Source organism: Salmo salar, chromosome ssa17, assembly GCF_905237065.1.
Source record: "Salmo salar chromosome ssa17, Ssal_v3.1, whole genome shotgun sequence".
Taxonomy (NCBI): Eukaryota; Metazoa; Chordata; class Actinopteri; order Salmoniformes; family Salmonidae; genus Salmo; species Salmo salar.
This window is the reverse complement of record NC_059458.1, coordinates 12,292,414-12,317,394: the sequence shown is the minus strand read 5'-3', so window position 1 is coordinate 12,317,394 and position 24,981 is coordinate 12,292,414. Positions and strand designations below refer to the sequence as shown.

Sequence of the window (24,981 nt, the reverse complement as noted above, 5' to 3'; positions counted from 1 at the left end):
CAAGGGAGTAATCTATCTCATCACCTGTTCATGTGGAAAAGCCTATGTAGGACAAACGAAAAGACAATTAAAAACAACGCATAGCTGAACACCGCAGCTCAATCAGGTGTAAGAACATTGACTATCCAGTAGCAGCTCACTTTCTTGAAGCTAACCATCCCATCCCCTCCCTGAAATACACAGGCATTGAGCGTGTTGCTCTACCAAGGAGAGGAGGTAACATTGAGATCCTACTACTACAAACAGAGGCTTACTGGATATCCTATCTAAAAACATTGACCCCTAGTGGTCTGAATATTGACTTTGAACTCAGGCACTTCTTATGAACACATTTTCCTCTATGAACAAGTCTTATAAATTGAAAAATTATTTTTACAGCTTATTAGCGTATTCCTAATATGTTCCCCCTGTTGATGTTAAATTATATATTAAGGTTGAACCAAAAGATTACATGTAACAAAAACGATATACGAAATGATTGTGAAATTGAGTTTAACAATAATGTATGTTGACGCTAATATGATGTACACTATTCCATTAGGTTTCTATATGATAATAGCATAATATATTTATGCCATATACTATTTAACAGTTTAATTCATTTTAATTAATTTAATTAATGACACACCCCTCACTACATTTAAGTCATTTAGCAGACGCTCTTATCCAGAGCGACTTACAAATTGGTGCATTCACCTTATGATATCCAGTGGAACAACCACTTTACAATAGTGCATCTAAATCTTTTAAGGGGGGGGGGGTTAGAAGGATTACTTTATCCTATCCTAGGTATTCCTTAAAGAGGTGGGGTTTCAGGTGTCTCTGGAAGGTGGTGACTGACTCCGCTGTCCTGGCGTCGTGAGGGAGCTTGTTCCACCATTGGGGTGCCAGAGCAGCAAACAGTTTTGACTGGGCTGAGCGGGAACTGTGCTTCCTCAGAGGTAGGGAGGCGAGCAGGCCAGAGGTGGATGAACGCAGTGCCCTTGTTTGGGTGTAGGGCCTGATCAGAGCCTGAAGGTACGGAGGTGCCGTTCCCCTCACAGCTCCGTAGGCAAGCACCATGGTCTTGTAGCGGATGCGAGCTTCAACTGGAAGCCAGTGGAGAGAGCGGAGGAGCGGGGTGACGTGAGAGAACTTGGGAAGGTTGAACACCAGACGGGCTGCGGCGTTCTGGATGAGTTGTAGGGGTTTAATGGCACAGGCAGGGAGCCCAGCCAACAGAGAGTTGCAGTAATCCAGACGGGAGATGACAAGTGCCTGGATTAGAACCTGCACCGCTTCCTGTGTGAGGCAGGGTCGTACTCTGCGAATGTTGTAGAGCATGAACCTACAGGATCGGGTCACCGCCTATTGTCATTGGTTACACTAATTGCACTGTGTGTCTACATAACCTGGTTTAAGTATTCATGACATTACCCTGAGGAAGGCACAGTGATGCCCAAATGTTGGTAAATACCCATTAAATTGCTGGGAGATTACACATGGAGTGTGCGACTTTATTTTGATAGTTTATAGCTAATCCAAGTTTATAATTTTAAAAAGGCTAATTGATCATTAGAAAACGCTTTTGCAATTATGTTAGCACAGCTGAAAAAAGTCGTTCTGATTAAAGAAGCAATAAAATTGGCCTTCTTTAGACTACTCGATTATCTGGAGCATCAGCATTTGTTGGTTCGATTACAGGCTCAAAATGGCCAGAAGCAAAGAACTTTCTTCTGAAACTCGTCAGTCTATTCTTGTTCTGAGAAATGAAGGTTATTCCATGCGAGAATTTGCCAAGAAATTGAAGATCTCGTACAACGCTGTGTACTACACCCTTCACAGAATAGCGCAAACTGGCTCTAACCAGAATAGAAAGAGTGGGAGGCCCCAGTGCACAACTGAGCAAGAGGACAAGTACATTAGTGTCTAGTTTGAGAAACAGATGCCTCACAAGTCCTCAACTGGCAGCTTCATTAAATAGTATCCGCAATACACCAGTCTCAACATCTACAGTGAACAGGAGACTACGGGATGCTGGAATTCTAGGCAGAGTTGCAAAGAAAAAGCCATATCTCAGACTGGCCAATAAAAAGAAAAGATTAAGATGGGCAAAATAACAGACACTGGACAGAGGAACTCTGCCTGGAAGGCCAGCATCGCCTCTTCACTGTTGATGTTGAGACTAGTGTTTTGAACAGTACTGTGTGTTAAATATATATAAACAAAAAAAATGGGGTTTGTAAATGATGCAGACAATTACATTGATGGAATCTATACAATCTATATGCAATATTAAAGCTGGTCTTTCCCTAACAAAAAAAATGAACATAAGACAGGTAAACAAACATCTTTAAAAAAAGCAAAAAATCACTACGGCCTACATTGTAAACTGAAAAACATTTTCAAAAAATGAAATAAAACTATTCTTTATTCTCTTGATAAACTGCATCTTCATAACTGGCTTAAGGCATCCAACTCATGGATTTGAGATTTCGCACTGCTGTCAATGACAAGAACATCGTCTATAGCGCTAGCGACGCTGGTTCAGTCTCTTGTACAGGCACCCCATCTGTTTCACCATGCTGCCCTGAGATGGATGAAATCTTCTCTTCTGATGACTTCTCCTGCATCTGCAAACAGTAAGCAAAGAGCAATATTTAGAAACAAATCATTCCAACTTATGAGAAGCCACAGCTACAGTGCATTCGAAAAGTATTCAGACCCCTTGACTCTTTACGTTACAGCCTTATTCTAAAATCGATTTTCCTCAATCTAAACACAATACCCCATAATGACAGAGCAAAAACTGGTTTAGACATTTTTGCAAATGTATTACAAATAAAAAAACTAATATCACATTTACATAGGTATTCAGACCCTTTACTCAGTACTTTGTTGAAGCACCTTTGGCAGTGATTACAGCCTTGATTCTTCAAGGGTAGGACACTATAAGCTTGGCACACATGTATTTGGGGAGTTTCTCCCATTCTTCTCTGCAAATCCTCTCAAGCTCTGTCAGGTTGGATGGGGAGTGTCGCTGCACAGCTATTATCAGGTCTCTCCAGAGATGTTTGATTGGGTTAAAGTCCGGGGTCTGGCTGGGCCACTCAAGGTCATTAAGAGACTTGTCCTAAAGACACTCCCGCGTTGTCTTGGCTGTGTGCTTAGGGTTTTTGTCCTGTTGGAAGGTGAACCGTCATCCCAGTCTGAGGTCCTGAACGTTCTGGACCGGGTTTTCGTCAAGGATCTCTTTGTTCTTTGCTCCGTTAATCTTTTCCTCAATCCTCACTAGTCTCCCAGTCCCTGCCGCTGAAAAACATGCCCACAGCATGATGCTTCCACCACCATGCTTCACCGTAGGGATGGTGCCAGGTTTCCTTCAGATGTGACTCTTGGCATTCAGGCCAAAGAGTATATATTGGTTGGTTTCATCAGACCAGAGAATCTTGTTTCTCATGGTCAGAGTCCTTTAGGTGCCTTTTGGCAATCTCCAAACTGGCTATTGTGCCTTTTACTGAGGAGTGGCTTCCGTCTGGCGACTCTACCATAAAGTCCTGACTGGTTGAGTGCTGTAGAGATGGTTGTCCTTCTAGAAGGTTCTTCCATCTCCACAGAGGAACTCCGGAGCTCTGTCAGTGACCATTGGGTTCTTCGTCACCTCCCTGACCAAGGCCCGTCTCCCACGATTGCTCAGTTTGACCGGGCGGCCAGCTCTAGGACGAGTTTTGGTGGTTCCAAACTTCTTCCATTTAAGAATGATGGAGGCCACTGTGTTCTTGGGGATCTTCAATGCTGCAGAATTTTTTTGGTACCCTTCCCCAGATCTGTGCCTTGACATAATCCTGTCTCAGAGCTCTACGGACAATTATGAACTGACTCTCCAGCAGACGGACCGGATTCCAACAGAGAAGACAACGACATACGGGCATAAATATATACATTGCAATTATTCTCGAATGAGCGGCCATTCATGTGCAAAGGATTAGCATTTCAATTAATATAATTATCAACTGTGTGTAGTGAATCCATTTAGTTTTTCCCCGCTCTCGCTCAGTCCCCACCCCTTTCGTTTGTCTACCAAGCCGTCATATCGCCTTCGTCCGCTAGGGACTTTTTCTTTGTATCATGTAGTAACCCAAATATCTACTGTTTGTTTGTTTGTAAGTAATTCTGTGTGATTATGTCGTTAGTAAATAAATAAGCCAATTTGTACATCACCGATTCATGATTTAGGCTAGGGTTCGTGCAGATATTCAAGGGTTTGCGACGTTCAGTAATGAGAACAGATTAGGTAATAATAATTCCTTAGACTGTTTTGTTAAGATATGAAAATATCTTAAGAGTCGAGAAATAGAGACTCTATAAAAAAAAAAAATCGTGGTGCCCCGACTTCCTAGTTAATTCAAGTTTACATGATTAGTTTAATCACGTAATAATAATTACACATAGAGAATTGATAAAATAAGTCTTCACATTTAATGAGTCCAGACACGACAGGGGAGTCCAATCAAGTTGTAGAAACATCTCAAGGATGATCAATGGAAACAGGATGCACCTGTGCTCAATTTCAAGTCTCATGGCAAAGGGTCTGAATACTTGTGAAAATAGGGTATTTCTGGTTTTTATTTTTTATAAAATTAGCAAACATTTTAAAAAACCTATTTTTCGCTTTGTCATTTCAAGGTATTGTGTGTAGATTGAGGGGGGGAAAAAATAATTTAATCAATTTTAGTATAAAGCTGTAACGTAACAAAATGTGGAAAAAGGGAAGGGGTCTGAATACTTTCCGAATGCACTGTGTACAAAACATTAACACCACCTTCCTAATATTGAGTAGCGCAACCCCTTTTCCTCCCCTTCATCTACACTGATTGAAGTGGATTTAACAAGCGACATCGCCTTCGCCTGGTCAGTCTCATGGAAAGAGCAGGTGTTCATAATATTTTGTACACTCAGTGTATATTAGAATACCCAATGATGTACACCTGCCTATTCATGTGGATTTGTCTATTGTAATACCATACACATCATTCACATTATCTCAAAACATTGCATGCTAACTAGTTAAAAGATACCATTTCGGATATAGCTAATGATTATGCCCATGCTAAATGCAGATAGGCAAACCAATGCGTCAGCCTATTTATTTATTGCCACTATGCTGCATCAGTCGGGCTACAGGTGATAATGCTTATAGCATACCTGATAAGATGGACCATGCATAGGCTATATGCTTGGTCCAATATGTTAAAATTATTTTACCAATATGTAATATCTTATTGGGCTTATTTCTAGAGGTGGAAATTATATTTTAGATTATTTTAATTCATTTTGGAGTAGAAGGTCCTTTTTAAAAAGTCACAGTTGAACTTTTCAGTCCTTCTACAAACAATTTCCCCAAATCCCCACTCTACACAACCTTTTCCTCCACTGCTACAGAGGCTGGCGGGTCCCCTCTGTGGCTTGCAGCTCTGAAGTGTAAAATTTGGTTTGGTTGTAGTTTTAAGGATTTCACTTTCAGCTCGCGGCTGAGACCACTTGCTGGAGTGGCTTGCTCTCTGCTGGCCTTACCTCCGGTAAACACTTCCAGTGTAGCGGCTAAAGACCTAGAATGATGCTTTTGATAAGCCCCCAGGTTCATAAGGGAACACCTTTGCATCCATAACTCAGCCGAGATCAACACAAACCACTTACATTATTCCCTTGTGTAGTTGGTGAGGTCTGCCTCTCGGCCAGCTGCTTAGACTCCCCGTCAGTAGCCACCTTAGATTCAGATGTCACGTCCCTCTCATTGGGTTTGGCTTTAGCTGGAGAGGGTTTAGCTTCTTGTGAGTCATTGCCTTCAGTTGTGGCCCCAGCTACAACTGGTTGTTGTATCTCTTCCTGGACGTCATCGTTCCTCAGGGTCTCCACGTTTCTGGGAGAGGAGCATTGAGGGGCCTCCCCCCCTGCCAGTGGGTCGTGGTTTGTACCTCTCAGATGGGCCTGGGGCTCGGGCTGGTCCATGGCTGGTCCGAGACTGCCGATGCGCAGCAGTCTCGTAATGCCGTGCTTGATGGCTGCCTGGCATCTACAGTACATAAACACCTGAGGAACATGAGGAATATACTGCTTCAGTGACATGTAGGGGACTGGCTACTGGCTAAAACTGGAAACAGTTACTGTAAATGCTGTGTGGTAGTCAGGGATGGGTTCAATTCCATTTCAATATGGAAGTAAATTTAATTTCTCATTCAAGCATTGAAAAGGGCCATTTATTTTCTTAAGGATTTTTCAACAACAATTCTCTTTCTGAATTGTTTTAATTGAAATGGAATTTACCCCAGCCCTTCTGACAGTGTTTCAAGTGTGTGTGTGTGTACGCACCAGGACAGAAAGCACCGGGATGGAAAGCACAGGGATATCCCGGGTTACCGGTAGGTCCTTGAGGGCTACGAGCAACTCGCTGATCCTCTGGCCAAAGTGCTTCTGAGTTTCCGTGAAGAAGTTAGTGATGGACATAGTGATTGCCGACAGAGACATAACGACACACCACATCCTATTGGAAATAGGCTAAATGCTACACAGGTTATTGATCATCAACAGGTCAATTCCATTTCAGTGCAGTCAATGCAGGAAGGATTCACTCATCGTTTACTTTATTTGGACAGGTAGAATTAGAGACGGATACAGAGAGATGGGAAGGATATAAGGGTTGGAGTTGGGGTTTGATCCCTGGTCTCCGGTAGGGAGCAATTTATGTGCCTAGAGCATTACCGCTAGACCAAAGGTTCTGCACTTACATCCTGTATGGCTGAACTGAAATGGAATTGTCCCCAACCCCGGTTGTCAACTACAGGTTACCATAGCTTGGGGTACGAGAAGGATTGGGGTGACGTTGAGGACTTCGTTGTACATCTTACAGAGACCTTCCTGGAGAGTCATGGCACCTCTGTACCAATCTGGGGTAAAGGTAGGAAGGAGTCCAATACAATAGGCTTCATGACAACATAAACCCATATGCATTTCCACAGTAAGCTTACTGCAAACAGTGCAAAGTGTTTATGCTGTTGGAGACCATTAAGACCTGAGCACATTTTCTTGTACGCTTATCTGTATTAATAATTATGGGTAAGGGCTGATATATAAAATAGTAATTTACAATCTGACTATTTTATATCTTTACTGGTTTATATCACTATATTCTCTTGAATAGATGTTTTTTTTATATATATCCTTTGAGATGTAAAGTAGTGTTAGGTGGAAGCTCTGTGTGTATGAGAAGTGAAATGTTTTAGTGGACTGCAGGAATGTGTTCTCCCTATAACTCAAGCCCTTTCTTGACTGATAACAAGTCCTGTGACATGCAAGGAGGAGCACAGAGAAATACTGGATGATGGAAAAGCACTGAAACACATATTTCTGGAAAGGAAGAGGTGAGAACTAAGGCTATAAAATGGGCACTGCACTGTGTATGTTCTTAGCTGACACATCCAGTTGGGTGTAACAAATCTAGTTTGAGCTTTTTTGCTGTCTGCCTGAAATCTAGAACCTCGGTGCATATCACAGGACTTCTTACCAGTGGAGAGAGGCCTTGAGTTATTGGGAGTACACATTTCTACAGTTCACTGCAGTCCACTAAATAACTCCACTTCTCATACACAAAGAGCTTAAACCGAACACCACTTTCAATCGCCAAGGATATATAAAAAACATACATTCATACTAAGAGGACATCATTGTATAAACCAGTAGAGAGAGAGATAGTCATTTACAATTTTATCAGCCCTAACCCATAAAATGATTATTACTACTGATAATGATACAAGAAAAAGGTGCTCAGGTCTAAATGGTCTCCAGAGTATGTGAGCGGAGTTGAGTGGTTGAGAATCGCACATGGAGGTCAAAACCGCTCCATGCTGACAAAAAACACAAAAAAAACTGCTGCTCCAAATTCACTCCATTCATTAAAATCACAATTTAACCAACACTATTTGTGACCACCTGATCTACCAATTGTTTTTTAAGTATTGAAACCAAAACATATGCATTTGAATAAACATGAAAAGGTGAATGTAAGAAGCGAAAATAGGCTACATAGCAGGTAGTCAGGAACGAAAATGAATTATTAAGGCTATATTATTTCAGGGCTATAGCCTACAAATAAATACATTGTGAAGCATTTGCTTGTGAGATACAATAGGCTGGTTGTATTAAATCATTATAGTCTATAAATTGCACATATAGGCTGTGACTCAGAGTTAAATAAAAATGTAATGAAAAATGACTTAATAGTGCCTTTGAATAAAAAAATTTGAAACATGAGTTTGGCCAGTCTGTGGCTTCAGGCTCATGCGATGGTGCCTGGAGAGCCGGCCAGGCGTTTGGCCACTCTTGCCTGGCTGGGCAGAAGTGCATTAAGCTCTCAGCATTAAACAACATTTCGTTGTATTAAATCATTATAGTCTCTACATCGCGCATATTGGCTGTGACTTACTTAGAATTAAATAAAAATGAAACGAAAAATCCCTGATTAGGTTCAGCGCAGTTGAATTCACTTTTAGAAAGATGAGTTTGGCCAGAGTCTGTGACTTCAGGCTCATGCTAAGTGCCCTGGAGAGCTGTACACTTGCAGAGCCACTGGGGATGCTAGATTCCGGTCGGGCCACTTTTGCCAGGCTGGGCAGGAATGCAGAGTTGTTTTTAAATGTTTCTATACGTAGGCCTAAAAGGTTTTTAGGCAAAATAACCCAATTAAAACGGAAAGCTCCTTGAATGTGGAAATATGCCAGTCCTATTGGGCCAAAATCAATTACGGCCTATAGTATAGATAGAACAGAAATGAATGAAACGTTTAAGACACCCGATTTTTTTGCTACAATGACAGTTATCCAACCACCTCGTGGATCTATTATCTCTTCATGCACCAATTATTATAAAAGAACGACGCATTTCTTCAAACGTAATCTCACATTTTTTGTTATGCCAAGGTCAAGTGTTAATGTTTTTTTTTTGCATCATCTCACCATTTAAGTCCCACCAGTCAATTTTCCCGGTGCTTTTCGCGTCGACGGCCAAGTCAATCTGACAGGACAATACTATTACAATGACAGATATGATGGATTTAGCGTTGTACCATTCCTGGGTCAGAAGTTGGTTTAGTGGCAGTGCTGCCATTCCTGGGACCACACACCCACAGTTCGAACCCTGGTTCCACAACTGCTATTATCCCTCATGTATCAATCAATCTCACAAAAAAAAACACGTCCAACTCTCCTGATATTTTGTTTTTCCCCTCAAGATATTCCTTGGTGTTCCTAAAAATTGATTTAGTTGGCTCAGATTTAAGAATAGACTATGGCATATTATAAATAGCTTACCTTAGCTGTTCATAAACCCCCCAGAAAAATATTATTTGCCAAGACATAAAATACTGTTGTAGCATTTAGCCTATATATTTTTTTACCTCTGAGAACATGAATCAATCCTGAATCAGACAGACCCTACACTGAAAGTAGCCAGACTGGGCACTCTGTCTGTAAATAAGTAATTTTGCACCTTCAAATATTCTTTAAATGAATTATATTTATTTACTACTAGACATAGAACATCATAGACAGTAAGGGGCTATTAGCAAGTGGACATTTTACAGAATGCATGGAAGTGTGTATTGATAATTTACCTTGTAGAGGAAGAAGCAAAACCACACCAGACTGATGACAAAGCAGATGGCGAAGATTCGCTTGAACTGGACAAACCAGGAGACTGTAGACCGCAGCTCGCTGCAGATGATGACCACTATAATTAAGACACAAACAAACACCTGGAAGAGAGAGAAGATCCTTTAGAACAGGATTTCCTAAAGTCTGTCCTGGGGGCCAGTTTAGAATTGTTCATTAACACTACACAAGCAGATTCAAATAGTCGCTTGATGATGAGTTGGTTATTTGAAATCAGCTGTGAAGTGCTAGGGCAAAATCTTTTACGTGCACCAAGGGGGGCCCCCAGGACAGAGTTTGGGAAACCCTGCTTTAGAGAAGGTCCAGATTTGGCTTTGTTTTGATTTGGTTCATTAAGAAATGCTAGCAGCCATGACTGAATTCAAACAGGATTTGGTTTCGGGGTGTGGTTTGATGTGGGTGTCTCGTGTTTGCAGGTGGGAAGAGTTAACAAAATCATTTTGTCATTTCGCTTCAGCCGGCTGGTGAGCGACCGTGGGAAATTTGGCTCGACTTTGGATAGCCAATCTCTGGGACAATATTTTCATGTCGCACATCTTTTAGTTGTCTCATTAAATGCTTTCAATATTTGTATCTGAATTTCTAAAATGTATAGATGGTTTGAGGTTAAGTCGTAAAAATGTGGAGCTACCGACCTTTTAAAATATTGTCCCATGTACATTGTGTAATTTACGGATGTCTCCAACTAGCCACATAGGGATATCGAATGTCAAACCAAATTGACCATGGGCATTACGATCAGGTTGCGTGCAGCTGCGCTCCTAATTGATGATTACTTGGGTACTGCCAGCTGTGGGCAGGATTATAATAAACCCAACGCATGGAAAACTGTTACGGTACCCTTCATTCCGTGACATTCCCTTCTTTCCTATTGTGCAAATCTGTTTTGGAGGAGAACTACTTTATGACCAAAATTATCCTATTTACATTTTGTAGTCAATGTTGACACGCGAATAAATGTTTCTGGCTCATATTGATGCCACATAGGCCATTTTCAAAACGAGAAGTTTTAGGGGCAGTCGCTCCTTAAATAACTGCGATGACTATGAGAAATATTCCTGGCGTTGTAACGCCAACGAGTGGTATCAGTTCTGTCTTGTCTTGAGTGTACAGTAAATGACTGTGCTCTGAATCGGAGCGGTTAAGATGAACACAAAAGTGGCAGTTAGCTTCATACGCATCTCAGTCAGTCAGTGGAGCAGATCGGACTCGCCTCCTCAAGCAGAGATCAGACATGCCAGCCAGCACCATTGAGAGTAGTTTTGTTTTTATATGTCCTTTAGTTTGTGTGTAGGCTAGTCCTAGCCTATGAGTTACCGTGTTTTCTTACACGTATGAACTTGTAAGTCCAGAAAAGAAGTTCCCTCACAGACAAATAAAAGTCATTTTAATTTCATCCTCCCTGCCTGTGTAGCCTACTTTACAAACTGTCAATCATCAATTCCTTTAGGCAAACCACACGTGGTGTGTGCGGCGGGAAATCCACTTGATTTTGAGCATCACAGTCCCCTCTGCTACACATTATCACCTTCATGACTGTGTCGATCTCTACCCCAAAGGTGTCCTCAAAGTGCCATCTCGAGGCCTCGAGGTCACGTGGCTTGAGATCCACCAGGACCTGGCTGAGGACATCGTCCAGATCCCCCATTCTACAGCTGTCCATTCCCTCCAGAAGCTTCCAGATCTCCGCCAACGCTTGCCGAGACAGTCTCACTTTGGCGTCGTAGTAGAGATCATTCTGGAAATCACTGGGCTAGTGGTTGGAAAGGAATAGAAAATAAATAGCACAAAGTACAGGCACTTGGCAAATACAGATGGAATATTACATCACAAGGGGGTAAAACTTGGGCTGGGCGACGTCAACCTTTATCCCATTGTGATTATGTACTCAAGACTTCTATAAAAGATGGTATTGCCCCCTATTATAAATACCTCCGCTATAGCGCAAAATCACATGCTATAACTGGACGAATTATGGCGAAAAATAATGGTTGTGGGCAGAAGCTAAGTGAAGGCAAATCTTTTCTAATCTTTCTGGAGGAGTTTCAGCATGGCCAGGTCAGGTGTGTGTGCACGTCTTTGTGGCGCGCCCATGAAGATAAGACAGTCAACTGATGAGCAACAGGCTTTCTTACCATACCGAGTTAGGTTTTAAATCATGGGCTGGATAGAAGCAAGTCTAGCGTCTTCAGAACCGGATAATAAATTGCTTTATTTGCCTCATCTTCCTTTCTTAACGGTCATATTGTTTGTTCCGTCTCTCATAAAGCTGCGATTGAGAATAGCCTATGCCTAGGTCAATAGACTGACCTTCATTCTTGTTCTTTTTGAATGCGGCATATTTTGGGCAACTTCTCTGCCTATTAAAATATTTGGGAAATAGGCTACAGGGTCACAACTTTAACTTTTCTTGACGCTTTTATGATAGGCTACTGGCCATTTGGTTTTCAACCTTGCATGGAGGGATTTTACCAGCCTGCATGGAGGGATTTTACCAGCTCGCACAAATTTATTTACTTCATAACCCCCTAGAGCTGATATGAGTGGAAATCTAATTAGCGTAATACAAAAATCCCGATCAAAATCTGTTTAATGTAGAGATGTTTTTTTTGTTGCATGGGCTACGTTTTGATCCACTGCATCTGCTCATGCCGGCCTTCCGCATCTGCTGTGGAAGGTGGCAAAGCTAAAGCAGTATTTGGCAGACCAGGAGACGTCCCGAAAACTTTTTCGCTCAAACTGATTTTCTGAACGGTTTGGGCTACACACTAATGTGACCCCTCTATGGAAAGATAAGACTCTCACGAACAGGATGCTGTTCTGCGTTTTGGTATACGGGTAATTCCACGCCTTTCTTACATCTCTCAGATATAGGACCGACACTTACTTCCTTTTGATGTGTTTATATGGGCTAATAGCAGTAAGTTCAAATTCAATGTTTAAGTGCTACTCTATGGCATGGTAATGTTCAAATTTGATTACATTATTGTTGTAGTCCCATCCTCCACCACAGAGTTCTTGTAAGTGACATTTCTTTGTTGCAAGTCAAGTTTCTGTTTGCAAGGCTTGTGTCCTGATTCTTCACTCTTCCTCCCAAAGTGTGCACTAGTGTTCCTCATTCTTGGCCCTGAAGAGCAGCAGTGTGTAAATCGTCATGCCTACCTGTGCTAAAACACCTATTCGACTACAATAAAGACCATACTTGGGTAAATTAAGTGAATGGTTGAATGTAAAAACATGCACTAAACCGGAGCATGGATATCATTAACATTTTTTGTTTTAAGTATTTGAATTGTGACTATCGTTAGTTGTACATTGATAAACTGTATTAGGTTTCCACCCATGTTAATCTTTTTGATAATTCCTTGTGGTCCTTTTTCATAGGTCATCAGCCAGAACCGCCCATCTCCATAGCTGAGTAGCCGAGGAGGAATATGACTTTCTCCCATAATAATACTACCAATATTTTGAACTGTACCAATGAGAAGTAGGGCAGACTTATCCATTGTTGCTGAACTGTTTTCAGTCAAGTTTACAGTGACAATTTGTTACCAGCCACATGTTCAATAAGGTTTTCTGCAAATAGAATTACAATATAGAAATGTTCTTGTCTTTTAGTGAAGTTCTGCCAAGCTTATGTTGGAAACGAACGAATTGAAAACAATTGTAACATGTTTCTTGAAAATGAGAACAATAACTGTTGCCTCTATCACAGGTCCCAAGTGTACATACAGTAAGGGATATATCCTTAATAAAATAATTTGTGATGGTTCATTGTGTATACTGATTGCTACGGCATAGACATAACAAATCTAGGAACTAATTAAACACTTATCTGCCTTATGCCTCTGGTTTTCCAGTCGACACCAGCAAGGAAAAACTATATGCAATAATGTCCATGTCTTGCAGCTTTAACAGTAGAGTCAAGAAACAGCTTTGTCAACTGTCTCACCAAGGGCTAACTCAAAGAATGTTATGGCAAGGTTATGTCCATCTACTCGGTCTCCAAAAATGTGACAACTACACAACTTTGAGTTACTGTTACTGGCAATATATACACTACATCACCTAAAGTATGTGAACACCTGCTCGTCAAACATCTCATTCCAAAATCATGGGCATTAATATGGAGTTGGTTCCCCTTTGCTGCTATAACAGCCTCCACTCTTCTGGGAAGGCTTTCCACTAGATGTTGGAAAATTACTGTGGGGACTTGCTTCCATTCAGCTACAAGAGCATTAGTGAGGTCAGTGTTCCAATTCATCCCAAAACGTGTTAGATGGGGTCAAGGTCAGGGCTCTGTGCAGGCCAGTAAAGTTCTTCCACACCGATCTCAACAAACAATTTCTGTATGGACCACGCTTTGTGCACGGGGGCATTGTCATGCTGAAACAGGAAAGGGCCTTCCCATGCTGAAACAGGAAAGGGCCTTCCCCAAACTGTTGCCACAAAGCTGGAAGCACAGAATCACCTAGAATGTCATTGTATGCTGTAGCGTTAACATTTCCCTTCACTGGAACTAAAGGGCCTAGCCCGAACCATAGGAAAAAATTGCCCCAGACCATCATTCCTCCTCCCCTAAACTTTAAGGTGACACTATGCATTGGGGAAGGTAGCGTTCTCCTGGCATCCGCCAAACCCAGACTGACAGATGGTGAAGCGTGATTCATCACTCCAGAGAATGCGTTTCCACCGCTCCAGAGTCCAATGGCGGCGAGATTTACACACTTCAGCCGACGCTTGGCATTGTGATCTTAGGCTTGTGTGCAGCTGCTCGACCATGGAAATCCATGAAGCTCCCAAAGAACAGTTATTGTGCTGACGTTGCTTCCAGAGGCAGTTTGGGACTCTGTAATGAGTGTTGAAACCGAGGGCTTGCGTGGCCTACCACTTCACGGCTGAGCCGTTGTTGCTCCTAAATGTTTCCACTTCACAATAACAGCATTTACATTTGACCTGGGCAGCTCTAGCAGGGCAGAAATTTGACGAACTGAAAGTTGGAAAGGTGGCATCCTATGACGGTGCCACATTGAAAGTCACTGCCGTCTTCAGTTAGGCCATTCTACTGCCAATGTTTGTCTATGGAGATTGCGTAGCTGTGTGCTTGATTTTATACACCTGTCAGCTTGGATGTGGCTGAAATAGACAAATCCACTAATTTGAAGGGGTGTCAACATACTTTTCTATATATAGTGTACATACAGAAAGTATTCAGACCCCTTGACTTTTTCTACATTGTTACATTACAGCCTTATTCTAAAATAGATTAAAAAAAAACATCCTCAATATACACACAATACTCCATAATGACAAAGCGAACAGATTGACATTTTTGCACATTTATTCAAAATAAAAACAGAAATCCTTATTTACATACGTATTCAGACCCTTCGCTATGAGACTCAATTGAGCTCAGGTGCATCCTGTTTCCATTGATCAACCTTGAGCTGTTTCTACAACTTGGAGTCCACCTGTGGTTAATTAAATTGACATGATTTGAAAAAGGAACACATCTGTCTATTTAAAAAGGTCCCACAGTTGTTGACATTGCATGTCAGAGCAAAAACTACGCCATGAGGTCGAAGTAATTGTCCGTAGAGTTCCGAGACAGGATTGCGTCGAGGCACAGATCTGGGGAAGGGTAACAAAACATTCCTGCAGCATTGAAGGTCCCCAAGAACACAGTGGCCTCCATCACTCTTAAATGGAAGTTTGGAACCACCAAGACTCTTCTGAGAGCTGGCCAAACAAGAAATCGGGGGAGAAGAACCCGGTGGTCACTGACAGAGCTTCTCCGTGGAGATGGGAGAACCTTCCAGACGGACAAACATCTCTGCAGCACTCCACCAATCAGGCCTTCATGGTAGAGTGGCCAGACGGAAGCCACACCTCAGTAAAAGGCAAATTACAGACTGCTTGGAGTTTGCCAAAAGGCACATAACGGACTCTCAGACCATGAGAAACAAGATTCTCTGGTCTAATGAAACCAACTTTGAACTCTTTGGCCTGAATGCCAAGCGTCACGTCTGGAGGAAACCTGGCACCATCCCTACGGTGAAGCATGGTGGTGCCAGCATTATCATGCTGTGGGGATGTTTTTCAGCAGCAGGGACTGGGAGACTAGTCAGGAGAGGAAAGATGAACAGAGCAATGAAAACCTGCTCTAGAGCAGGTTCTCAGGACCTCAGACTGGGGAAAAGGTTCACCTTCCAACAGAACAATGACCTCAAGCACACAGCCAAGACAACGCAGGAGTGGCTTCGGGACAAGTCTCTGAATGTCCTTTAGTGGCCCAGTCAGTGCCCGGACTTGAACCCGACTGAATATCTCTGGAGAGACCAGAAAATATCTGTGCACCGACGCTCCCCATCCAACCTGAGCGCTTGAAAGGATCTGCAGAGAAGAATAGGAGAAAGTCCCCAAATATAGCTGTGTCAAGCTCATACCATCATACCCAAGAAGACTTGAGGCTGTAATCGCTACCAAGTGTTTCAACAAAGTACTGACTAAAGGGTCTGAATACTTATCACATTTACATATCTCCAGTTTTTTTATTTATAAATTGGCAAACATTTCTAAAAACCTGTTTTTGCTTTGTCATTATGGGGTATTGTGTGTAGATTAAGGAGCGGAAAAAAACAATTTAATCAATTTTAGAATAAGGCTGTAACGTAACAAAGTGTGGAAAAAGTCAAGGGGTCTGAATACTTTCCGATTGCAGTGTAATTTGAGGTTTAGAAAAAGTTGGTTTTGGCACTGCAGCTATCTAGAAATGACCACAGTCATTTGTGTTAATCAACTTGCTTGCTAGCTTCTTAGCTAGTAGTACAGTATGACGATGGGCAGAAACTGCTTCTACCAATAGAAATCCCCGATCACACTTATAGGCAATGTCATGGTGACATTGGCTAGCTAAGCTCATGCGCAGGAACACGTCAGTGTCACTTTCACAAGGTTGGAGTAATACATGTTCAACTACTTAAGACTTTGGCTCTAATCCAGGTTGTGCCTTTAGATTGAGAAAATTAACTATGGAAGAATTTTCCACTTTTTTCTCACACAAATTTTCCACTCTCATTGGCTGTGTTTAAGAGCATCACACCTGTGATATATCGTGGGAAAAATGTGAATGACTGATCTACAAATAATAATGCTAATAATAATTGCCTGCACTGTCGGCTGCAATATCAAACCCATAGACGTCTCAAATCCCAAATGCCGGTCTTCTTCGCAATTTTTTCCATTAATCTCGCAATGTTGCGCCTCTGGGTTTAGAAACTCTGTGGTTAGGTGCTGAAGATAATAGTCCAGGTGATGCTAATCAACACATCTAACTTCTGGAATGAGCAATCAAGCTACTTTATATGAAAATCATCATAGCCTCAACCTTCAAGCTGCATACTGGACCCTATTCCAACTAAACTACTGAAAGAGCTACTTCCTGTGTTTGGCTCTCCTATGTTGAACATAATAAACGGCTTTGTGAGTTAGTGCTAACGTTCGACCCAAGGTACCAAATGCAAATTGATGTGTGACACGTATTAACGTCAAAATAACATGCAAAACAAGCAAGCCCCCTCCCCCCCAAAAAATAAATATATACACACAGTTGAAGTCGGAAGTTTACATACACCTTAGCCAAATACATTTAAACTCAGTTTCACAATTCCTGACATTTAATCCTAGTAAAATTCCCTGTCTTAGGTCAGTTAGGATCACCACTTTATTAAGAATGTGAAATGTCAGAATAATAGTAGAGAGAATTATTTCTTTCATCTTTTATTTCTTTCTTCACATTCCCAGTGGGTCAGAAGTTTACATACACTCAATTAGTATTCGGTAGCATTGCCTTTAAATTGTTTAACTTGGGTCAAATGTTTCAGGTAGCCTTCCACAAGCTTCCCACAATACGTTGGGTGAATTTTGGCCCATTCCTCCTGACAGAGCTGGTGTAACTGAGTGAGGTTTGTAGGCATCTTTGCTCGCACACACTTTTCAGTTCTGCCCACAAATTTTCTATAGGATTGATGTCAGAGCTTTGTGATGGCCACTCCAATACCTTGACTTTGTTGTCCTTAAGCCATTTTCCCACAACTTTGGAAGTATGCTTGGGGTCATTGTCCATTTGGAAGACCCATTTGCAACCAAGCTTTAACTTCCTGACTGATGTCTTGAGATGTTGCTTCAATATATCCACATAATTTTCCTCCCTCATGATGCCATCAATTTTGTTAAGTGCACCAGTCCCTCCTGCAGCAAAGCACCCCACAACATGATGCTGCCACCCCGTGCTTCACTGTTGGGATGGTGTTCTTCGGCTTGCAAGCCTCCCCCTTTTTCCTCCAAATGTAACAATGGTCATTATGACCAAACAGTTCTATTTTTGTTTCATCAGACCAGAGGACATTTCTCCAAAAAGTCCCCATGTGCAGTTGCAAACTGCAGTCTGGCTTTTTTATGGCCGTTATGGACCAGTGGCTTCTTCCTTGCTGAGCGGCCTTTCAGGTTGTCGATATAGGACTCGTTTTACTGTGGATATAGATACTTTTGTACCTGTTTCCTCCAGCATCTTCACAAGGTCCTTTGCTGTTGTTCTGGGATTGATTTGCACTTTTCGCACCAAAGTACGTTCATCTCTAGGAGACAGAATGAGTCTCCTTCCTGAGCGGTATGACGGCTGCATGGTCCCATGGTGTTCATACTTGCGTACTATTGTTTGTACAAATCAACGTGGGACCTTCAGGTGTTTGGAAATTGCTCCCAAGGATGAACCAGACTTCTGGAGGTCTACAATTTTCTTTCTGAGGTCTTAGCTGATTTCTTTGGATTTTCCTATGTCGTCAAGCAAAGAGGAACTGAGTTTGAAGGTAGGCCTTGAAATACATTCACAGGTACACCTCCAATGGACTCAAATGATGTCAATTAGCCTATCAGAAGCATCTAAAGCAGGGGTGTCAAACTCAAATACCCAGTGGGCCAAAATGTAAAACCTGAACAAAGTCGCGGGCCAACATTGAACAAATGAACCTTTTAATATGGACCCAAACAAGTTTTGCTTTAACATTGAATATGGAACAAGCATCGCTTATTACCATACAATATATAATTTAACACATCAATGGCATTAATTTATTAAATAAATACAATTTAAATAAAAATCGCATGCCTCTTTTCTATTTGCAGCCTTCTGATTTAAATACCAAAATAAACTTTTTCCACTGGCTAATAATTTTACAAATAAAATGATAATACTCCACGGATGAAGACTGACAGCTGAGCAGTATCAGATGCGTCGCAGCTCATCCACAGCGAGGGAGAACGCAACGAAATCTTTTCCCTTTTCCATCAGCTGGTCATACAGATTGGTGGCAAGATCACATGTGCGATCAGCTACTGTGTTCCTGCTCAGGCTCACGTTTGAAAATGCTTGCTTTTTCTCTGGGCATAAAAGGTCACAAACTTTCATCATGCACTTTTTCACGAACTCTCCCTCATTAAAGGGCCGGGCTGATTTTGCGATCTCTGCTGCCACTATATAACTAGCCTTTACAGCAGCCTCACTTTGTGATGTGGCTTTTTTGAACATATTCTGTTGTGAAACGAAACTTCTTTTCATCTCCTCTACTTTCTGGCTCCTTTGAGTCATGTCCAGGTCCTTGTATTTGTCATGGTGTTTCGTTTCATAGTGTCGTCTAATGTTGTACTCCTTACTTACAGCCACGTTGACTCCACAAACAAGACAAACAGGTTTGTCTTTTACATATGTAAACAGATATTCTGCCTCCCACTTGTCCAGAAAGCTCCTGTTTTCTGCCTTTCTTTTCGCCATTTTTGGGAAGGGATAGCGCGCTGACAGTTGTAGCGTCTATGTTGCTATGACTACTGTCACAGAGGAGAGGGCGTTTCTGGGTCCTGTCCTGATTGGCGCGCGAAAACAACAGCAGATCATTATGGGATTCGTAGTATTAGCGGTGAATGCGCTGTATAATACCGGCGGGCCAGCTCTAGTAGTAATAAGGTATTGTCTCGCGGGCCAAATATAATTACCCCGCGGGCCAAATTTGACACCCATGATCTAAAGCCATGACATAATTTTCTTGAATTTTCCAAGCCATTTGAAGGCACAGTCAACTTTGTGTATGTAAACTTCTGACCCACTGGAATTGTGATACAGTGAAAGTGAAATATTCTGTCTAAACAATTGTTGGAAAAAGTACGTGTCATGCACAAAGTAGATGTCCTAACCGATTTGCCAAAACTATAGTTTGTTAACAAGAAATTTGTGGAATGGTTGAAAAATGTGTTTTAATTACTCCAGCATAAGTGTATGTAAACTTCCGACTTCAACTGTATATAACATTTTTAGGCCTATATTTATTTTGTTTGCAACTATAGTTGAAGTGTTTTCTATTTACCTTTTTAGATATTCATATTTTAATTTTGTTACATGCTTAATTGAAAATTTGCACAAAGGTTCTAAATAAAAGGAGAAATAATAAAATATGACTAAGTACCTTTTATTTGTTGAGTATCATTTTATATAAACTATTTATTTATTACAGAAAATGTGCTATAGCGTGATATGTATCGTTATCGGGATATGAAATGACCTATATCGGGATATAGATTTTGGCCATATCGCCCAGCCCTACTAGGCAGTGAAAGCAAAATGCACGGTAACGTAACCAAAATAGAAAAAAACGCAGGGAAAGAGGGACCCATTTCACTGAATATATTTTTGGCATTTATTTACAATTAATTTGTTCTTGCCTTTCAAAATTATTTCCTTGCAATATTAGTTTGTTTTGAGCAAAATAAATAAGCACATTTTTTGGCTTTCAATATCATTATTTTTGTTGGCAACACTCAGATATTTGTTCTCGAATTAAAAAGGCTTGCTTGATATTAAAGGCTGAAGAGTAATTCCATAGTCCTTCCTCCACACGGCGATGTTCGGACGTCTTTGTCTGGTGTAAAAGTAGGCTATTGCAAACATCACAAATGTATATCTGGTTAAAACGCTGATTGTTTTGCCCCAATGCAATGTGTAGACTGTGCCCTGCTTGTGCTACTGCAATATTCTTAGTTAACCTACAACAGACAGAAGGTTATAACCTACATCCTAAATTAGCCTACAAAATATATTTACTTTTAGAATATTCGTTTCAAATAGCTGCAGGGTTTTTATTTCTGCTGTTCATAAATATGAGGCAGAGACGTAGGCTACATCATGTCAATTAAATTGGTTGAGTGTTCAGAAGAGGGTGAGTAAAGAAAAATGAAGGGAGGGGGAAGAAATGTAAGAAACATGACGGGCGGGGGAGGGTGAGCAGCAACTATGTAAAATGTTTTTAAAAATAAATAAATACATCTGTGTGTAAAATAACATGAGTAGAATGTGAATCAGATTGATCAGCTCTGGGGAAAAGATTGAGGGGGGCAGACGGGATGGTTACCTACTGATCCACAGCTCCAGCCTTTACATAAAGAGCATTAGGGCATCGACTGCTAGTGTTCACACAAGTTGAGACAATTCCAAAACATACCAGGCCAAATCTTTCAATCTCCTTCAGAAACTTGGTGAGGAATTGCTTGAACACCAGATTGCATGAAGGCAGCTGTGAAACCTGTGTAAAAAAAGAACAAAAGAAAACTCAGGAAAGTGACATTTCACCTTCTCGCCATTCTGTCATAAGCATTTAAGAGATGTTCAAAATAATGTGTATTTGTCATGTTTGGTTGTATTTTCACACGTCATGTTTTTGTTCAAATAGCTAGCTACTGCAATAGGAAACATGACAAAAAAAACAACAAAACATGGCAACATTAAACATGTCGTCCCCCCTTTTGGGCCAATTTGTGACAAAAATGAATGCTCAAACAGGACAGGAGATATGCTTTTTCAAAGTGTGGGATTTCAGTTGATTACTATAGCAGCCCCCTTGGGCCAGTCAGTGTAATTTGCCAAAATCGGGACAGTGGTGTCTGATATATCACGTGTGTTAACTAGAATCATATTCCTGAGCATGTGTGCCAAAATTCAGATCTTCTGTCTCGACTTCTGAAAGTTTGGCTAGGAAAAGCCAACTGACATTTACCACGGAGTTGCTGACCTGTCGTATCCTCTTTAACCACATATTATTATCATCATCATCATCATCATCATCAGACCCTGCTGGTCATCTATGAACATCTTGAAGAACGATCTGGCCTGTTGGGGCTAAGGGGCAGTATTTGCACGGCCGGATAAAAAAAACGTACCCGATTTAAACTGGTTACTACTCTTGCCCAGAAACGAGAATATGCATATAATTGGATAGAAAACACTAAAGTTTCTGAAACTGTTTGAATGGTGTCTGAGTATAACAGAATTCAAATGGCAGGCCAAAACCTGAGAAGATTACATGCAGGAAGTGCCCTGTCTGACAATTTGTTGTCCTTCAGTTGCATCTCTATCGAAAATACAGCATCTCTGCTGTAACGTGACATTTTCTAAGGCTTCCATTGGCTCTCAGAAGGCGCCAGAAAGTGTAATAGGGTGTCTGCTGTCTCTGGGCGAAGAACAGCAGGAGAATTTGTGAGTGGTCAGCCTGGGAACAGTGACACTGCGTGAGATGCGCGTTCATGAGAATTCCATTATTTTTTTTTTCAGCCTTTGAATGAATACAACGTCGCCTGGTTGGAATATTATCGCTATTTTATGAGAAAAATAGCATATAAATGATTTTAAACAGCGTTTGACATGCTTCGAAGTACAGTAATGGAATATTTTGAAAACAAATTGTCACGAAATGCGCTCGCGCGTCACCCTTCGGATAGTGACCTGAACGCACGAAAAAAACGGCGGTATTTGGATATAACTATGGATTATTTGGAACCAAAACAACATTTGTTGTTGAAGTAGAAGTCCTGGGAGTGCATTCTGACAAAGAACAGCAAAGGTAATCCAATTTTTCTAATAGTAATTCTGAGTTGAGGGCCAAACTTGGTGGGTGTCAAAATAGCGAGCCGTGATGGCCGGGCTATGTACTCAGAATATTGCAAAATGTGCTTTCGACCGAAAAGCTATTTTAAAATCTGACACCGCGATTGCATAAAGGAGTACTGTATCTATAATTCTTAAAATAATTATGTATTTTGTGAACGTTAATCATGAGTAATTTAGTAAATTCACCGGAAGTTTGCGGTGGGTATGCTAGTTCTGAACATCACATGCTAATGTAAAAAGCTGTTTTTTTTATATAAATATGAACTTGATTGAACAAAACATGCATGTATTGTATAACTTAATGTCCTAGGAGTGGGTTAGTGCTGCATTTAGCTGTGGTTTTGGTGACATATATGCTTGCTTTGAAAATGGCTGTGTGATTATTTTTGGCAGGGTACTCTCCTGACATAATCTAATGTTCTGCTTTCGCTGTAAAGCCTTTTTGATATCGGACAATGTGGTTAGATTAACGAGAGTCTTGTCTTTAAAATGGTGTAAAATAGTCATATGTTTGAGAAATTGAAGTTACAGCATTTGAGGTATTTGTATTTCGCGCCACGCGATTCCACTGGCTGTTGACTACAAGCGTCCCACCTTGCCCAGGGAAGTTTAATGGCCATGTACTCTTATAATCATCCCCTGGCACAGTCAGAAGAGTACTGGCCACCCATCGGAAAGGGGGATACCTAGTCAGTTGCACAACTGAATGCATTGAACCGAAATGTGTCTTCCACATTTAAAGCTGCACAATGCAGAAATCGTTCTGCCATTTCAGTTTGTGACAAAACAAAAAAGTCTAGTGTAGATAATCAGTGTACCATTTAAAAAACAGTGTGAAATATATTATCCATAACCAAAAATATTGTATTTTCTTCTGTTTGAAGTTTGTGTACAAAACCGAAAGTAAAAGACCAAAAAACGAAACTTAAGAACGGGAAGCATAGAATTAGTGCGCATACAACATACCGCTTCCTATATTTGCTTTCAATGACAATGGCCGATCTATAGACACCTTTATGTGTTTAAAAACATTGCCGGATGCGGACAAATTGGTGCTGGTGGCATAACATGGGGGAGTTCTTATAGAACACCATTTAAAAAAGCCCCCCATTTACATGTTGCTTATGAATGCATTTCACACTACTTTTGGATTGTAATAAGATTACTGCTCGCTTGAAAGTCCTGCTTAATATAATGTTTGTGTCATCGCAAATCAACTGAATTATACTTACACTTAAACCAGTAAAATGTCTCTTTGGCTAACTTTTGCGAAAGCCTATATCAACGAGCGTTACGATTCTAGCTAATAACTGCTGCATCCATAAGTTATTTAGCAAAAACATACATCTAGGCTATGTTGAATGGCTTTTCTTGACGCCAAAAGTTTCATGTACTGGAAACTGGTCTTTAATAACAACCATTTCTGTGAATTTGGTCGTGTCGCCTAAAAAGTTACATATTGCAGCCTTTCACATTATTTTACCCACTGGTCAAAATATGCGTTTTTGATTGGACACCCTAAACAATAAAATAATTTCAACTAATGGCACGGAGTCATGGCACGAAAACAGGCATTGCGCAGCCACTTGTACTGTACCTCAGCAGGCTTTCTCATGGTCTTTGTGCTTGGTTCGTAGTTCAACATATCATAGGGATCAATCCATTCCTCATCGTCCACCTGCCCTTGAGCAACGAGCAACAGGCTGCATACAGTAGCAGTGATGATTAACATCGTGACAGCACTTGTTGACATCTTCATTTCAAGACGGCTAGCTAGCTAACGTTACTAATATGATATTTGGAGGCTACTCTAGCTAAGCTACATATAACTCGGGTCTCATAAACACAGTAATAAATAACGTCAAACTGTCTTTGGCGACGTTCTTCTTCATTGGTATAATGGCGTTCCCAACAATTAAATGAGCATTCCGCCACCTACTGCGCGGTTGGATAATAAAGATCCCAAAAAGGAAATAACGCGGGATAAAAAAAAAAAACATTTGTATATACAGTCGTGGCCAAAAGTTTTGAAAATGATATAAATATTAATTTTCACAAAGTCTGCTGCCTCAGTTTGTATGATGGCAATTTGCATATACTCCAGAATGTTATGAAGAGTGGTCAGATGAATTGCAATTAATTGCAAAGTCCCTCTTTGCCATGTAAATTAATTTAATCCCCAAAAGACATTTCCACTGCATTTCAGCCCTGCCACAAAACGACCAGCTGTCATCATGTCAGTGATTCTCTCGTTAACACAGGTGTGAGTGCTGAGGAGGACAAGGCTGAAGA

The 24,981-nt window shown here is 41.0% G+C and overlaps 1 protein-coding gene across 4 annotated transcripts; it reads right to left on the bottom strand.

The window, feature by feature from the left end:
* Nucleotides 1-1,482: 1,482 nt before the first annotated feature.
* Nucleotides 1,483-24,598, bottom strand: clcc1 (Chloride channel CLIC-like protein 1). 4 transcript variants are annotated; one of them, NM_001165310.1, is given in 7 exon segments: nucleotides 1,483-2,612; nucleotides 5,677-6,069; nucleotides 6,349-6,923; nucleotides 9,644-9,784; nucleotides 11,230-11,454; nucleotides 21,248-21,328; nucleotides 24,287-24,580. In NM_001165310.1, coding segments are annotated over 5 exon segments (630 nt in total). In that variant the 5' UTR covers nucleotides 24,449-24,580; the 3' UTR covers nucleotides 1,483-2,612; nucleotides 5,677-6,069; nucleotides 6,349-6,902.
* Nucleotides 24,599-24,981: the final 383 nt, after the last annotated feature.

What these genes read in the sequence shown, in the direction of transcription:
- clcc1 (XM_014151388.2), bottom strand. Translation starts at nt 24,448, where the DNA reads ATGAAGATGTCAACAAGTGCTGTCACGATGTTAATCATCACTGCTACT. An exon ending in TCCCGGTGCTTTCTGTCCTG is followed by an intron (nt 6,070 to 6,348) that starts GTGCGTACACAC and finishes CATGTTCCTCAG; the next exon opens with GTGTTTATGTACTGTAGATG. An exon ending in CAACTACACAAGGGAATAAT is followed by an intron (nt 2,613 to 5,676) that starts GTAAGTGGTTTG and finishes TACTGTTTGCAG; the next exon opens with ATGCAGGAGAAGTCATCAGA.